Source organism: Haliotis rufescens, unplaced genomic scaffold (assembly GCF_023055435.1).
Source record: "Haliotis rufescens isolate VD_foot unplaced genomic scaffold, xgHalRufe1.0.p SCAF_59, whole genome shotgun sequence".
In the NCBI taxonomy this organism is placed as follows: Eukaryota; Metazoa; Mollusca; class Gastropoda; order Lepetellida; family Haliotidae; genus Haliotis; species Haliotis rufescens.
In genome coordinates, this window is record NW_025964323.1 from 86,070 (window position 1) to 104,878 (window position 18,809).

General features: G+C 40.6%; 1 protein-coding gene across 1 annotated transcript; it reads right to left on the reverse strand.

Annotated features, from left to right (window-relative positions):
* Positions 1-4,116: 4,116 nt before the first annotated feature.
* Positions 4,117-9,257, reverse strand: LOC124142873. Its single transcript, XM_046511560.2, has 2 exons — positions 9,035-9,257; positions 4,117-4,971 (listed from the first exon to the last, which is right to left on the reverse strand). Exons 1-2 carry the CDS (start codon positions 9,198-9,200, stop codon positions 4,373-4,375), a joined length of 765 nt encoding a protein of 254 aa, XP_046367516.1. The 5' UTR covers positions 9,201-9,257; the 3' UTR covers positions 4,117-4,372.
* Between the last annotated feature and the right edge of the window lie 9,552 nt (positions 9,258-18,809).

Consider the following 18,809-nt stretch of genomic DNA (forward strand, 5'->3'; position numbering starts at 1 on the left):
GTGCACTTGAATTTGCCATTTTGTTGTGACTGTGTAGATGTTCATTATTCCCCCAGGACGCTCTGCCCTCTTGTTTGCATTGGGTCGGGGTGTGTATCCAAGAACCACATGACCCATCAGTATCATTATATTTGACATTTTAACACTAAAAAAACAACAGTCTTTGACTCTTTCTGTGTTGACATTAGTTCAAATAACGCCTCGTACCAGTTGAAAAATGCTTAATGCAAACGTTTAAGAGCCACTTTACATGAACTGTTATTTTAGTGTTTTTATTATATTTTTTCAAAGATGTGTTTTTTGTATCGAACTTAATGAGGACAGATACACAGTGTTCTGTGTACCGCTAGGGAGTATGCACTCACAGATTCTCGACACTGCAGATGTTTTTTCTTGGGTTGAGTTCGGGATTGTGAGGATAGACTGTGTCTTAATATAGCGAAGGGTCCCGATAACAGGGGGAGAGCGGGAGGCACAAATCAGGCGACGTAACATCAGGTGGATGAGTGAGCGTGTTCGGCACCATTGGCACCTATATGAAGACCCTATATGTGTTCCAGATTCCATTCACCAAGGACCGCCTCCGTGGTCAAGTGGTAGAGCGTCCCCCCGGAGAGCCGAATGTCCTGGGTTCGATCCCCGCGTCATACCCAAAGACGTTAAAAGATGGTACTTGTTGTTACCCTGTTTGGCGCTCGGCATTAAAACAGGGACTGGTCGGTTCGGAGTCAGTATACTGTGTCTGATTGGGGTATTCATGTTAAACTGCAGCATGGTATTTAAGTGTGCTAGCACTATAAATCGGCATCAGTCCGGTCTAGTAGAAACAGACACACACACACACACACACACACACACACACACACACACACACACACACACACACACACACACACACACACACACACACACACACACACACACACACACACACACACACACACACACACACACGTACATGCACACACACGTACATGCACGTCGCAATATACGTGCAATAATCTTGGACGTGACGTTGAACCCCATTTCACCCCACCTCACCATTCACCAAGTGTGTGCGACACAGGTAGTATGTAAACAGAGAAGTGTACAGATGGTGACAGTGACATTTGACCAGGCACATTGACCGTATTAACCACAAATCGAAACTGGACGCTCACAGCATCAAAAGATACAGATGGGAATAAACACTGGCAAGTTTGATAAAGGGGCGCGAAGCATGGGGAAATTGCAAGTTTCATTAAAATTGTTCAAATATCAGTTTGTCTGCAGTATTAAGCACATCAATGTTACAGTTATTATCTTACATTTCACGTTCATGTCGGATGCCCATTCCATTAGTTTCAAAGTACTCCGTTAAAACGAGGAAACATTTCTTATGTTCCCCGCTCGAAATATTGCCAAAACCTTTGCAACATACCCACCGTAATTGTATCTCGAGATTATGATGTAAGACGCCATTCCCCCTATATTTACGATACTTCCGAATGAAATATATCAATATATAGATCTGGCGGATAGACTCTAAGTTACTCTTACCATAGATGCTTAACTGTGTTATTCTTACCGATTCGGACCAAAGCAGGAATAAGCACGCTTTAGGCATGCCTGAAATATAATTAGGTTTGCGGTAAGATAAATTCATGACATTAAAAGTTGTAGCAGGATATCTCGGGGTACATTGGAGTTTATGCGTCCCGCATTAGGGTTTATACCACGAAGGACTTAACGAGGGACGTATAAAACCCCATGCATCCCGAATGATCCTGCTACAACGAATTTATCTCACAAACCTGTTTTAATATGACATTGTAAAATATCTTTTTAGAATTAAAAAATGATAGAAAAGAGCTCTTCGATTGAACTGAGGTTGGCTTGCGTTATGTCTGACTCGGAAAAAGCGTGCGGCTTTTTGCTTTGAAAAGGGTAAAGGGATTTATTCTGCCTCTCAGAAATACACGAGCAGCCTGACTTGCTCGTGGTGGGGTATAAGGGATTTATACTCCAGGTGAGAAATCAATTCTCCTCCAAGACGGGTTACACAGTATACTATTAAGATTACGTAGACCAATCAGTTCTCACCATTCTGACATGGAGGTATGATAAAACAAAAGCGTCTATACCACATACACTCTTTAAAAAAAGGGAGTATGTAATTCACTGAAATTGACTACACAAAAATTCCGGTATATAAATTGGAAATGTTGGTGGCCTGATATTCGACAAACGGTGTGTCAAAACGCAACCATTGTCGATTTGCAATGTCTTAAACGGCATTGTTTCCACATTTGTTCAAAAATGTCATGGAGGAAAACAGTAAACTTCAACGTCCACGACAGCACCATTTGCCGCCTTTGTGACCGATACACACAGTTCAATTTCACTGCAGACCGTCCGAGAACCGGCCGATCAAGAGTTACCGCCCCTGCACGGGATCGCCTGTTCCACCTACGTCATCGCAATGTCACAGCTACGGAGACTGCAGGACGCATCCCTGGTTTGAGGAGGATATCGGACCAGACTGTCAGGAACCATCTTCGCGAGGCTGGAATCCGACCCCGAAGACCAGTTACCGTCCCCGTTTTGCAACAGATCTATCGACAGCGACGCTTGCGATGGTGCCAAACCTTACAGCCTTGGAATTTGAGAAACTGGAGACGATTGTGATTTAGCGATGAACCACGATTTCTTCTTCACCGGCGGGATGGAAGACAAGGTGTTTATCGTCGTCGTGTGTTTGTGTGAGTGTGTGTGTGTGAGTGAGTGTGTGAGTGAGTGAGTGTGTGTGTGTGAGTGTGAGTGTGTGTGTGTGTGTGTGTGTGTGTGTGTGTGTGTGTGTGTGTGTGTGTGTGTGTGTGTGTGTGTGTGTGTGTGTGTCCTACACCACGAGATCTGACTTGGTTGTGGTTCAGGGAAATTTGGTTCAGCAAATCGCTACATGAATCAAATTCTTCAACCTCACCTTTTTCCAATCATTGACCGCCAGAGGGAACTGATTCAACAGGACAACGCTCCACCACACACAGCTCGTGTCACGGTAGACTACATTTATATTGCCAACATCAACGTCTTTCCCTCGCCGTCGAGATCTCCAGATCTCAACCCAATCGAACACCTCTGAGATGAACTCGATCGACGTGTACGTCAACGTCAGAACACGCCGCAGACACTCCCACAACTGGCCAACGCGTTACAAGCAGATTTCCGCAGAATTCCGCAGGATAGAATTCGTACACTTATCCAGTCAGTGCCGAGGGCGGTCACACGAGATACTGAGTTCAGCGCAACCTTGTGGCCTTATGTGACATGACAATGAACAGTTTTCAATGCCTTTGTACAACGACTACATTTGACTACCGAGCTCCAAAATATCATATTTGTATCTATGATATTAAATAAAATATATCGACTTCATTAGGTACAATAAATGTACTAAAAATCTACCTGTGCGTTTGAAGAGTGTACATAAGCATGGATTGTTTGACATGACTAGCGCCTATACCTCGGACATAAGCATGGGTTGTTTGACCTGAAATAAAGTCTGTACCTATCGTCTGGCCTGACATAGCGTCTATACCTCGGACATAAGCATGGATTGTTTGCCATGAAATTACGTTCATACCTATTGTTTAGGATGACCCGTGAAGATCCTGGGTGGAATAGGTCTTCAGCAACACATGCTTGCCGTAAAAGGCGACAATGCTTGTCGGAACAGGCGACTGACGGGATCAGGTTGTCAGTAAGGCGTAAAGCAGTGACAACAGCCCACACTGGTCACACCAGAGTACTGATCGGAACGCCCCCCTCGTGGACGTACAATGTACGCGATTTGTGACATGACAATCAGTATTGCATTATGTCTGCAGAACATGTGACTATCACCATGGTAAGTTTCGTCCTTGTCAAACAAATTGAATGAAATATGCACATATAATTGAACACAGTGAAAAAAGTTTAAGATGGCCTGTGCGTTTCTTTTTTTGAAAGTGTATGTTATGGCAGTTCAAAAATCCCCTATCCGTTATCGGGACATGGAGAATGCTGAATCCAGCGCGATTTCAGCTGTAGGTTTTCAGTATCTTCCATTCCATCATCAAAATATGATATATCAAAGACTTTGATCAGACTGCAATAATTTATTGGACAAAAGACAACACACGAAAACAGGCTATCGCAGATGACCGTTGTTATCAAAACTGACACATTCATGAAGATACACATACCAGAATGTCATGATGTACAGATGCATTTAAACGTGGTCGATCCAAATCAAATAAATCATCCAGGTGATACATCATTTGCTTGCCACTTCATGCTAAATCATATCTAACAACCATGAACATTCTTGTATGCTTCAAACGAGATTAAAAAGTTATTTTGCAACAAATGGTCCGTTGACGACCATGTTGTTGTCGAAACCGAATCCTGGGATGTAGGCAAAGCGGCGGATGACTTGACCGAAAGGAAGGCTACTATTAATGGTCAAGGTCAGGCAAGGGAAAGCAGTGTGGGGGTAATCCGCTAGGGGGCAGCCATTTCTCATCAGACGAACCTCAGTCCCTGGAGTTCCAAACACTTCGGCGACGTAGTCAGGTTGAACCACGGTTCTGGTGACTGACGAGGAACGGACTTCTTTGACCTTGACGAGGGGGAGGACGCCGAAGTCGTACAGGGCGTCGGCGTAGTTGGTGTTGAGACGGGCATAGTTGCGGACAAGACGACTAGTTGAGCGTACGGTGCCGGCTGGGGTGAAGCTGTTAAAGAAGCGGTAGATCGGGAGGTTGTCGAAGCGGTTGTCAAGGAGGGGGGCGGAGGGGAACCTAAGGAGACGTCTGTCGTAGTTGTAGTTGTAGTGGTGTGGGTGGGAGTAGGTGTCGCGGAGGTAGGCGTTGTTGATGACATTACCGTAGGGGTAATGAGGGTTTATTTGTCGCTTCTTGCGGTTGCCTCCCTTCTTGTTCTGGCTGTTCTCTGAAAAATAAATCGGAATAAATGAGGAAATGTATATTGGTTTGAGCTTTCAGCAATATTCCGGAAATATCAAAATGACATGAACTGTCAGGCAAAGAAAGTATATTTGATTGTGGCTAAAAACGAAACAAATAGCTGTGTTTTGGATTTTATGTTTGCAGTGTTTTAATAACAGTTGTAATGTTTTGGGCTCATCCAATTTTCAAGTTTCTTTCTTTCTACCGGTAGTATATTTGTCAAAAATGCTGATTATTTTAAGTCTATAGCTCATTTAACTTCCAATACCCGGTGTGTTTAATCTCCGTTTTGTTATTCTTGTCCAATTGCTCTTTCATTTAAATTCATAAATACTGCATAACAAAAGTTCCTGTGACATTGAATAAGATTTAATGCAAAGTAATGTTTTTTACCAAATCTGAAACACTTTCGGTTTGCAACAGATAAAAGACTCCTGTAAGTGTTCAAATGGTTTAACTTGCCATACTGACTTCAGAAAATGCCGGATTTCATAAAAAACATGAACATGCCAAAATGTCAATTTACAAATCAATAGCGTTTGTGTCCACCTCTGGTTGCGATGCAAGCAGCACATCTTCGTCTTATGGAATGGACCAGGCGTCGCACAAAGTCCTGTGGGATATCTGTCCATGTTTCGAAGTTCCAGGAATGTCTGTGGAACACGATGTTGACGTCGAAGGCGCCGATCCATCTCATCCCACATGTGCTCGATTGGTGAGAGATCAGGAGAGCGAGCCGGCCAGGGAATGACATTCACGTTGTTTTGTTAAAGAGAGTCCTGTACAAGTCGAGCAATATGAGGCCGGGCGTTGTCATGTTGAAAGGTAATGCCTGGGCCATGACGACGCTAAAACGGTAGAACAACAGGGCCGATGATCTCGTCGCGGTAGCGCTGTCCATTGAGATTTCCCTCTACCACTATCAAACGGGTCCTCTGTCTTGCTGTAATCCCAACCCATACCATAACCCTGCCGCCCCCAAACCGATCTTCTTCCATGGCACAATGATTGACGTAACGTTCACCTCGACGTCGGTACACTCGAATCCGTCCATCGCTGTGGCTGAGGTGAAAACGAGACTTGTCAGTGAATAGAACTTGTCCCCACTGCATGGCCGTCCAGCGTAGACGAAGGCCAGGGATGTTTCTTGCTGTCACTGTTGCTGGCTGGACTCGTTTTCGTAGGTGTGTTGTTCGAATCCAGTTGTCTTGTCGATTATTGGTTACGCGTGGTCTGCCACTCCGAGGATTGTCTCTGCATTCGTCTGTTGCCAACGTTGCCATAAACACCAAATGGTAGATTTTGTGGACGTTAAATTGACTTGCAACATCACGTTGACTCGATCCTGCTTCAAGCATACCAATGGCTCGCAGACGCTCATTTTCAGACAGGCGTGGCATTTCGTAATGTTGAATAATTGCGTAATTTTGTTGTTTTTCTGAGTGGTTGTTGTCAGCACGATGCTAAACAATGCATATGGAATCCCTTTAACGCACATGTTTTTATACCCATTTTTGGGTAGTGAAATACATGGGGCTTGCATAAAAGTCAACTTTTGCATTTCTGTAGCAGTTGCGTTTTTGTGACTTGATTCCATACATGTACTACAATATTGAAAAACAAACTTTACTTGTTTGAAAAATACACTAAAATATTGGTGTCACAGGAACTTTTGTTGTTGGGTATATGATCGATATACAGTAAATTACGTTTATAACGAACACGCTTATAACGAACTGACGGATATAACGAACTTACTTTGTTTGTCCCGACTATTTGCTGTAGTTATGCTTTTAACTAACTACGGTTATAGCGAACTAAAATTAGTGGTCCCTTTGAGTTCGTGATAACTGTAGTTTACTGTACTATCCTGCGCACCAAGGCAGGCAGGCAGAATTTATTCTATACAAGACGTTTATGTTGTATATGAAGCGGCACATGACAGTCGATCTACTAACATTAAGTTTCAGAAATAAAGTTAACTTATCTTATTTACAAAACAAAAAATAACAAATGGAGACCAGAACTTGAGGCAATCTAGACTTGTCAAATCATTTCTTAATGTCTTCCCCTGGTCTGTGAGGCAGACTAAAAGGTCGAGTACTGGTGATGTTATCGCTTGTTTCAACCACGAAGGAACAGTCACTAAAATGTGATTGGACGTCTGCTTCTTGCGTGATATTCGGTGAGGTGAAATGGGTTATAACGTCGAGTTCAAGATTGTTACACTTATTTTACGACGTTCATACACATGCGTGCGTGCGTGCGTGCGTGCGTGTGTGTGTGTGCTTTCACTGGTCCGGACTAATGCCTATATTATAGAGCTAGCACACTAACACCATGCCGCAATTTAACATGAATACCCAATTCAGACACAGTATACTGACGCCGAGCCCATCATTCCTTGTTTTTAGCCCCTAAATGCCGCGCGCCAGGCAGGGTAACAACAAGTGCCATCTTTTAAAGTGTTTTTGTATGACGCGGCCTTGGATCGAATACCGACTTTCCGCTCTCCGGGCAGACGCTCTACCACAAGACCATGCCACGAAGGCGGTGTATGGAGACAAAGGATAAACGAGTATGTACCTTATTTAATTGTAAACTGTTTAAACAGACTCAACCGGCACTGTCGGTCCCATGGTACGCTGTGCAAGACATTATTGACACCTATCCCATGATGTAGTGTGTGTAGAATTTTAGGCTAAATGAAATCTGTTTCGGTGGTACTTTAGACTGGTTATTCTCTTGCATTGACAATTCATCTCTCATACTTGCATACCACATGACCCATGAGGATTCCGGGGTAGAATAGGTCTTCAGCAACCCATGCTTGCCGTAAAAGGCGACTAACGGGATCGGGTGGTCAGGTTCGCTGACTTGGTTGATGCATGTCATCGATCCGAATTGCGTGGATCGATGCTCATGATGGCAATCACTGGATTGTCTGGTCCAGACTCGATTATTTACAGACCGCCGTCATATAGCTGGAATATTGCTGAGTGCGGCGTAAAACAACAAACCAACAAACCAACCAAAAAAGCACACCACATTGTTCAATATTATGTTATCAAGTTTACGATGCATTAATAATTGCAACGTGGGACTTGACCACGTTGATTCAGTACAGGCTAAAGGCCAAAATACATGATACAATTAACAAAAAGATGCAACAGCGCAAACGCTGGAACTGACTCATAAAAGTATATTTTTAAGAACTTTATGTACATGTAGATTTGAAATCCACCCAACTCCATTATAAGAAAGGAATAGCTGACGCGTTTTTTATGATAAAAAAACGATCCAAACAGTAAATATCCGTTCTTCATCAGATAGATCGATAGTTTAATATTACATTTATATATATCGACGTGTATTGATAAAATGGTAATTTATTTCGTGAACTACTTTTATTATATGTTAATATGACGCATTCCTTTTAATATGACGCATTCCTTTTGACGACTAAACAATCCTAGCGTGGTTCGAATTGAATTTTTGAATTATGTTTGTCGGATTCTTTTTCTCAGGGACAACGCGATTACCGATGGGGAGTGAGTGAGTATGGTTTTACGCCGTTTTTAGGTAATATTCCATCAATATCACAGCGGATTACACCAGAAATGGGCTTCACACATTGTACCCATGTCGGGAATCAAACCCGGGTCTTCGACGTGACGAATAAACGCTTTAACCACTTTAAAGTTTTTTCACCTTCACTTAATTTAACTAACGCTCTGTAATTGAAAAACGGTTCAAAGCAGCGTTCACCACTTTGTTTAAATCAGGGTCATGGGCATAACGTTAGTAAACCAGGAATCATAATCTGTGTGAATCTGAAATTCAAACTCCAAATTATCGGATTCTGGCCTGCTTAAGGGACCTAATAGGCGCGCCTGAGACATGTGGGCCACTTGAGCCTATGAATAGCGTATAACCTTCAACATTCAGTGCCGGGGCTGTCTAGACCTTTTGACCTGTAAAGTCCCGTACACCACTCTATTGGCGGATGTCACGACTCATTTAAGAAAAGATGAAGATGAACTTACTTGCATCCAGAGCCTGCTGAAGAGTGGCCCTGCAGCTTATCTCATCAAGGTCTTCGTCGACCTTGTTGCTGCCGTCGGTGTCGCCGCCGTTGCCGTCCTGAGTCTGAGTCACAGCTACGCCTACAAAGAGGCAAAAAACCAAGATGGCAGCACGAAGAGGCGACATTGTGGACGAGGAGTGGTATTCAGCAACAGACGAACCTGATGTGAGGATAGTGACAGGATCACGGCATTTATATCCAACACCCTGCAATGGAAATATTGCGAAAGCTTTAATTATGTTAGGATGTATTTCAGCTAACGCAAATCAAACACTATGTCAATTAACAGGGGCAGATTTGTATTACCTAAAAGTGCCCTTGAGTTGGCTTGTGGTTTTAGGTCTACAGGTTAAGTGGAATTGGCTTGCTTCACGTAATTGGAGCTTGTTACCGTCCAAGGATTAAAGGGAGAAAAGATGATACATGTTTCTAAACACAAGTTGCCCTCAGAGTCTTGACCTTTGTACCAACAGGTCGTGGCATCACTTAAGAATATTGCTTAAAAGACAAAGAAAACCCAAAGGTACATCGATTGAATACACAGCGTACGCGTAGAGGGTCGCCTCAGTTTAACTTCGGGGCAGAGTTACGTCCTTTTCATCCTTATGTCCACACAACAGCATCAGCAGCAGAGGCCGCGTCACGTTCCTGAAGTCGTTCGTTGACGTGCATATAGCGTTGATTCAAACATATCTAATCCTACGCGACTATTTCTATAATTGTATGTCCCTGATTTCGTTGAAAAAGGTCGTCCTGGCCCAGCTAATCATTTGTTAGTTTTCTACAACGTTACAAGTCGTTCGTTTTGACACACACGCGATACTGACGTCCGTTTTATGTAAATACATACTTTTATCTACTTTCTAGTGTTGCAAGCACCCCCAAAAAACCACTTCCACGTGGTTTTATTTTTGAAAATATAATTTGATTTTAAACATTTAAATATTTAAAAAAAACATCGCAAAATTACTAAATAGCAGATGGGTATCTTAAACATTTTATCTTCGAAAAACAATTAATTTGATTTTTATCAGTACAATTTACAGAAAAAGTCATGTCAGTCTTTGTCATGTATTGGTAACTAAGACTCAACAAGAGAGCTCATCTGACTAAGTTTATTCAGCCATGTGCTCATTCCAGGGTGTCTCCCAACAGTTGCACAGGCAAACTCAACTGAATGGTTGTAACGAAAAGTTGGAATTCACTGAAATACACCACAGTCTTCATTATATTTACATAAAATTACCAAGCCACAGATTTCTTTTTACAAACTGTTGGCAGAATAAGTGATGGGTAAAACAGACGTAATCAAACTTAACAACGTTCTTTCAAGTTTCAAATATTACATAACAAAACAAACTGGGTATACATTCCTTTGCACCTCAATACCTATTTATAAATTGTCGGGCAAAAGAAAATATACACTTGAAAATCGGGATTGAACAATACATTACAGACGCTATTAAAACAGTCCCCGAAACACGGCAAATTTAAGGTCCAAAACACAACTATGATACCCGTATAAAATACATCAGCATATCTCTAAACATAAACAGGGCTGTGGGTTCCAAAGGTCTCTGCTAGGCCCTTGTCATCAGTGCTAATATATATGGGGATCTTATTGTTACAATGTGTGATGGTCTGCTAGGCCCTTGTCATCAGTGCTAATATATATGGGGATCTTATTGTTACAATGTGTGATGGTCTGCTAGGCCCTTGTCATCAGTGCTAATATATATTTTGGGATCTTATTGTTACAATGTGTGATGGCTTGCTAGGCCCTTGTCATCAGTGCTAATATATATGGGGATCTTATTGTTACAATGTGTGATGGTCTGCTAGGCCCTTGTCATCAGTGCTAATATATATGGGGATCTTATTGTTACAATGTGTGATGGTCTGCTAGGCCCTTGTCATCAGTGCTAATATATATGGGGATCTTATTGTTACAATGTGTGATGGTCTGCTAGGCCCTTGTCATCAGTGCTAATATATATGGGGATCGTATTGTTACAATGTGTGATGGTCTGCTAGGCCCTTGTCATCAGTGCTAATATATATGGGGATCGTATTGTTACAATGTGTGATGGCCTGCTAGGCCCTTGTCGTCAGTGCTAATATATATGGGGATCTTATTGTTACAATGTGTGATGGTCTGCTAGCTTCTTTCGTAATAAACAAAAATGGTACATCTGCAGCAGAGTGTAATAAGATCAGTGTTCTAAAAACGTTTTATATGTTCATAATAACCAATTATGTATTCTATTCTATGTGAAAAACAGAACTTGTGAACATTAACTTGGTCATCAATTCCGCTGTCACTGTAAACCAATCATCTGTTGCCGCTTGGCGATTTGTGAGCGAATAAAGATTTTTCAAAACCTCCATTCACAGAAAAAGAAAGATCTCATTAACAAGATGAAAGGGGAGATAACTCTAGTTTTCATGAACTGCAGTGTTCTGACTTCCCGACTTCCATTGCCTATCTGGCATTATATTACATACTCTTCCGTTTACTTAAAATTATGAATATCCTACAACAATAGTACAAACTATGCATACTGAGAAGACGAAAAGGAAGATAAATCTTGTTTTTCATGAACAACAGTTTTTCAAAACGTCCATTCAAAGAAAAACAAAGATCTCATTGACAAGACGAAAGGGGAGGTAACTCTTGGTTTCATGAACTAGTGTTGACTTCCCGACGGCGTGAAATGATACTCATGCTGTCAACCATTACCAAGTCTGGTTTGTGATACAGCTACATTTGTTCTAACTCTAGCGTAAAACAACATTAAAACTTAATCAAACATTACATAATTGTAGAAAAAATATTTTTGTTTATAGTAAAAGATACCTGTGATGTTAATATTGACTTGATGCTATTTGGCAATGCAGCTTTACCTAATCATGTGAACATTTTTAGGAAAGTACATACATAGAATGTATATAAAGAAAAAAAAAATGTCTAAGTGAGCAATTTTAATGTACATACGTTTCTCTATTTCTACTCTTACTTTCTGTCATTTAATGTATTAATTGTAAATAAGCGTACATGTAAATCTACGCGTTCATACCTGAGTGTATGACGGTGTAAATTCTGGCTGAAGTGCAGCATGACATGAAAAGTTAGAATGTGACCATAACGTGAATATAGCCATCGCCAATCTTACCCGGATTGTAAACACATACCGCAGTATGTCGTGATCTTTTTTCAACAGAGAGAAGTTTATATGACTAGCTACTCATGGAAATGTAAAGTCTTTTTTAAATGCAATAACAATTCAAACATGTCAACCTTTCAATTATAGAACAGTGTCGTCGCTTTTATTCATCAAAATGTGGTCCATAGGTCAATGGGTGTCGCCAGACCGTGATTGGAATGTGCCTTAGAAATCGAACAACTCGTATATTAAAGTTAGTGGGTAAAAACTAATAGGTAAGACCTGTTTTTGAAACGTGTCCTATGCATGAATGCGTACGGTACCCAATACATGAATACATGAGGCGTCCAATGCATGACGTGTGCAGTCTCTATGTATGTATGTATGTATGTATGTATGTATGTATGTATGTATGTATGTATGTATGTATGTATGTATGTATGTATGTATTTATGTATGTATGTATATATATATATGTATATTAATAAAATAGCACATTTCACCTCACTTCATCTACTTATATGATAGACGTGTATGGGGTATCTCAAACAAGATTTCTCTTTTGTTATTACTGATGAAAGCTGATCGTCATATTGGAAAACAGTATACGGCATCTTTACGAATTTTAAATAACAGTTGTTGGATTAAACACAGTATCACTGCAATGATTTTCCTAAAGCCGTTAATTATTGTCAATAAGATTGTTCAACTGTCTGCCTTGTGTCATGTAATATATCGGCAAGTGTTGTAGTTACTGTAATATATATACGTGTGAACAACCAACGCTCTGTTCTGTGACACTTACACTTCGGGGGACACTGACACTGGTGAAGCAACCTGACTTACTTTTATACTAACTGAAGAAATCTTAAGATTGAGTTGACCTACGAAGCGCCAAGCGCTATTTAGTTGACTGCTTTTCTTTTCAGATTTACGTTACAAACTTTTGAACTCTGCGCATCTAGAAACACCCAGTGTGTACTCAATGGATGGTAATGCAAATACATGACGTCAACGCCAGAGAATAACCGTTCTCGAATATCCACCGAAAGAGATTCCGTAGAGTGTAGCTAATATTAATTTCTCATATAATGCTTCACAGCCACTCTTGGCTTGTACTTTATCTGAAATATATAAACGATGGCTTGTAAATAGTATTTAATTATGACCCAGCTTTGACTACTTTTTAAATTTCAAACGTGTTGGGACATTGAATCAAGGAGTAGACATCCCCGTGGACACCAAATGTGCTCTCCTTCACACTGAGTTGTTTCTCAGTGTGTATGTATAAGATTTTCTGCTCGGTCAAGGTCAAAACAAGGTAATCTGGCCAAGAAATCTAACTTAAGCTTTGGGTATATTGATGATCTAATATCGTTCAATAACATCAAATGGCCCTTCCTATGATTTGCCCACTTTAACTAGAAATAAAGAAGACCAGTTAGACCGCCTCAACCGTTTTAGTATTTATATCTGTGCATAAAGAGTGAGTAGAATCTATCCCCATGACCATGTCGAGAAGGATGAATTCAACTTGCCAAGAGTCAACTTTCACCTGTCGTGCAATGTTCCTGCGGCTCCAACCTTTGGTGTCTACACTTCACAACTTTTGAGGTACAATCGAGCATGCTCTTTCCTCGAAGGTCCAAGAGAGCGTCATACGACTCTTGCTCAAAAATTGTTTCATCAAGGTTACACCAGTCAAGACCTCGGTAAAGCTTTCAAAACGTTTTTTTGTGGTAGACTTATGGAGGACATTTACAATTTGACGCATCAGTGACACAAATTATGTCCGATGCAATTTCTAATTTGACTTGTACCATATCTTGTTTTTTTCAGTTAACAACTGCCTTACCTTTGCTTGTGTTAATGAGGGTTGCCACCGGCAGGGCAGGATACGTTCACCTTTTCGCGATCACCTAGTCTCATGACTATTTGTTAGTAATTCATAAACACATGATTACGATACAGTCGGAAACATACAATCGACTGCTTTTAGCAGATATTTCTTTTGGCTATGGAAAGGGTTTTGTCGCTTTTATTTTTGAACTTGAGGATTATACAGCTAATAAAATCCCTTGCACCCCGATAATGACACGTGTAACGAGTTTGTCATTACGCGTTCATAAGTACAGTGACTTAGTTCAGTTAAATATTTTGTGCGATAGTTGATGCGGCAAGTGCCCACCAGCGGGCTCTCAAAACACGAGTGAGAGAGATAGAACAGTAACTGCCATTAAAACCAGATCTTTTACACAATGATAAGGATATATACCGAAACGTCGCCTTTACAGTATTAAAGAAGTCGTTATCCATATATTGTGTCTACTTTGTGAACCCCTTCGGGCCATACACCCGTTACACCCGTTACACGTATGTTTGAAGAGATTTTGTTCATAGACTACCGGAAAAAAGAAAGGATACACTTGGAAATAGGTTTTGAAATGTCAACGTTACGAAAACTTAACTGACCTGTTGTGACATATTTATTGGCATGAGGCATGAAATACTGCCTATGATACCGGTACCAAATACATCACCATCGAATAACCATTTCTTAAGGAAGAGAATGTATGGATGTCAGCTTCTTTATTATGAGGAACACAACGATTCTGAGTACTATATACTTACTCCTTCGTCAGGAGAATATGAAGCAGAAAACATATATATGTACCTGTAAGAACAAGAAAGGTAATAAGATAACAAAGGTGGAAACTTAACAAGAGAAGCCAACAGTTAAGTGCGCCCATAGGTGATGAGCAATGGACAAATGGAAGCCAACACGCAAAAGCACTGACATGCGAAAGCGGGGGATAACAGGAAGCCAGGACTTAAATTATCACTGATTGGTAATACGTAAATTTCTTGTTTGTTTCATTTAGCCACAATCAAACATGGGTGTATACTTTCTTTTGCCGGACAGTCTATTTCAGAAGGGTTTGAGATTTATCACTTTCCTCAAAGTCGCATGTCGTTTGAAGGACAAAATGTCTGGATTCGGCTATTATCATGTTTGTAGTAAACAGAGAACTCACACCTGTTGAAATTAGCAAATGTCAGTTAAATGTCAGTCACCGATCAAATCCCACCTATGATATTTACACGTTTGGTCTCGCTGGCAGGTCTTTTAATCATGATGGCTTGGTCAAATTTGGCCAGATCCTCTTCATCAAATAGAAGCATTCGTCACAGGTTTTATTTGAGAGGCGTTACAAAGATAACTGGCCATGTGTGGTCAGAGACGCGAGGCTATTGACACTTACTTGCGGATTTCGGAATTCAAGATGAAAATGCAATGTTATTTCAATAAACAGCGACCGGGCAGTGAGAAGGCGAAAGGGAGTGTATATCTTTTTCGGCTCTATGCTTTTTTACGAGTATATGCCTTTGTAGCGAGTTTGCTGTCGTAACACAAACACTGGGCAGACCACTGGAGAATAATTAATCCCCAAGTACGGTAAAACTCGTTTCTATGTTATATACATCACCTTATAAAGATCCAAGATTCAAGATACTTTATTTCAGAATTCACGGTGCTCGTGGCCCAGAGTACAATGTCAATGCCTTTGGATTGGATGGTCAGGTTCAGTGACTTGGTTGATACATAGCGTGGTCGCCGTCTTATGTCATGACTATTGCTGAGTGCGGCTTTAAAAGCTTACCTTTTCAGGATAATAATAACAATAATAATAATAATAATAATAATAATAATAATAATAATAATAATAATATTTATAATAATGTCTTTGCAATGCTTGTGGTTTTTGTCCATCTACGGTACGACGCAGAATATGTAGAGGGCGTCAGGGAAAATGATAAATACAAAATTCTTTGGAAGAGGCCCGTATACAGCCTCAGACGTATCCAGCCCAACAAACCTGATCTTGTCCTTTTTGATAAATCCAATGACATAATTTATATTATTGAATTTTCTGTCCCTTTTGACACTAATGTGATTGACAAGATTCAGGAAAAACATGGCAAATATGCAGACCTCGCTTTCGAAACGTACCAATTCAAAGTACCAAGTTGCCGACTCCCCATTGTTCTCGGTGCCTTTGGTTTGGTGCCTACCAATCTGTTGACTGACATTTGGAGAGTACCCGGGTTTGCTACTAGGAATACAGCCCATCTGACAATCTGGGTAATGCAGAAGGCTGCAGTGTTGGGGAGTCTTTACATTCTCCGCAAAGTTCTGGATGGGTTCGACAAGGCAGCGCTTCCTGGGAGAAGTCCCATTCGCTGTCTGGGCTGCGTGTAGAGGGGACAAGGGCCCTGAGCTGATGATGAGCCTAACCAGCCTGACTGTGCCAGGATCACCCAAACACTCTTTGCTGCATTTTTTATTTTAATCTGTAAATAATAATAATAATAATAATAATAATAATAATAATAATAATAATAATAATAACTTATATTGCGCTAAACTCCTTACACAAGGTGTGTCCTCAAAGCGCTAAGTTTGTTGGTGAAGCGGGTGCTAGCGGTAGAGCTGAACTTCTGGGCAATGTATTCTTTCTTTAATGCTACCAAAGTAGTGAACAAATCCGATTCGTATGCAAAGAGAAACAGATGAGCTAGGAGAAGGGGCAATAAATATCCATGGGGATACCTACTCTACTTGTCTACATGTTCTATCCCCACATTTGACACTGATATTGCCAATGAGGAAATTTAGCACAAAATAATCTTAGCGCTAGACTTATTGTAAATCTTTAAGATCGCGATCCTTAGCTTCGGCTACAATCGCCATCCACTTGTACTGAGACTACACTCTGGAGTAGCAAAGTTTATCTTAGACCCTGAATAAACTTGGCAAAAAAGCGTGCAAGACAGGGTATGTTTCACATCAAATAAATTTGGCTATGATCGCGATCTTAAATCTAAGCCGTCTTACAATCACGCTAAGACCGGTTTTGCAAGTGGTGTAGGACATTTGTATTGTGATTGTAAAATTGATTGTAGGCGCCTAGGGTCCTAAGAATGCTCTGTACAAGTAGGCCCTGGTTTGAGATTCTGAAACTTCTAGTAAATATATTGTCTTTTTAAAGATCCACATATTATTAACAACACTTTTCTTATGTGTACTTTGCCATTATTTGATTAGGTCTTGGTTTATTGCTGTCAGAATTAATGTTAGTTTTGACAAGAATTTGGTTGTACAATTGCTGGATCCTGCAAACTATCTCTCTTTGTTTTGATTCTTATGAAGCTTATGAATCCGGTATAAAGCTGGAACCGATTTATTTGTAGAACAAAATCATGTTTGTGACATATTTCCCTTTCAGGCAAATGGCTAGCTTAATGTGCTGGATAAGCAGATATCCAATCAACAACACTATCATCCATTAGTCCTAATTATGATATTCACTGTCAGTGATTACAACACTATCCGCCATCTGTCATATACATTGTAAATACAACACAATCATCCGTTGGGCATATACACCTTGATACAATATACCACATCTTTCGTCATACACACTGTGACAGAATTCAACACCATCATTCAGTTGTCACATTTACCCTTATAAAATGGTAAACGTCCAAGACTTGCATCACTTCGGGCTTTCATCCTACATTAGGTACGGTGGCAAGGTGAAATGAGGTTTAACATTGCTTCAAGATTATTGCACTTATGAAGTGACCCTCCTACATCTGGATGACACGACAGATATTAACCAGTCTTGATGTAACTGAAATACTGTTAAAAACAACGCTAACACACATTCAATAAGACTGAATGCATCACGATCATCCATCGGTCTTACACACAGTGGTTATATGGTGCGGTAATAGCCAATAACCATTTCACATATACTGTTACATAATATTTGTGCCACTATTGTTATATAGTACTCGTGCCTCACCACAATGTAGATTTTCGTGCATTGTTTGACGTGATGATATAATGTCTAACACAAACATACAGTCTACATACATGAGATGGTAAGAGCGTTTGGGACTGACTATTTAATGTTCCATGGAGGGCCTGGAACTATACTCTAAAAAATGTTCCAGAAAATATAGAAAAAACATGATTTGTCTCAGGACATGCTGGGCCTTCTGTAAATATTTAACGTCCACATCAGAGATTAACCAGTCTTGGTCATCCACCGAAACAGATTCCGTTGGGCGTAAAAGGCAAAATAATCTGAATGGATCACTGAAAATCAATGATGACACCATGTCTTCGCGGACATGGAAAAAAATGAGTTCATAAAGAAAACAAGAACCCGTTAGGCTCCTCTTTTCGGGGAATGAAATTGTATGTCTTGAAGCAGCGACCAAACACATTTTCTGTCTCACATAAATCACCAGCCCCCTCAAAATATACTGTGCAAAATAAGTAGGGGATGTTTTGTTTGGGGGTGAAACTACAGGAAAATACATTGATATATGACAATGAAAGTAAGTTATGTATGTGGCAAGAATATTTCCGAAGAAATCAATCTCAGAAAGATAACACTGTGACAGTCATGAAGCACGTGACCTCGGACAGCACGTGCAAGGGGTGGTATGCCAGATTTACCATTGTCACTCTGACTCGTTTGTGAGCAGACGCATATT

What these genes read in the sequence shown, in the direction of transcription:
- LOC124142873 (XM_046511560.2), bottom strand. Translation starts at nt 9,200, where the DNA reads ATGTCGCCTCTTCGTGCTGCCATCTTGGTTTTTTGCCTCTTTGTAGGC. An exon ending in TCAGCAGGCTCTGGATGCAA is followed by an intron (nt 4,972 to 9,034) that starts GTAAGTTCATCT and finishes TTTATTTTTCAG; the next exon opens with AGAACAGCCAGAACAAGAAG.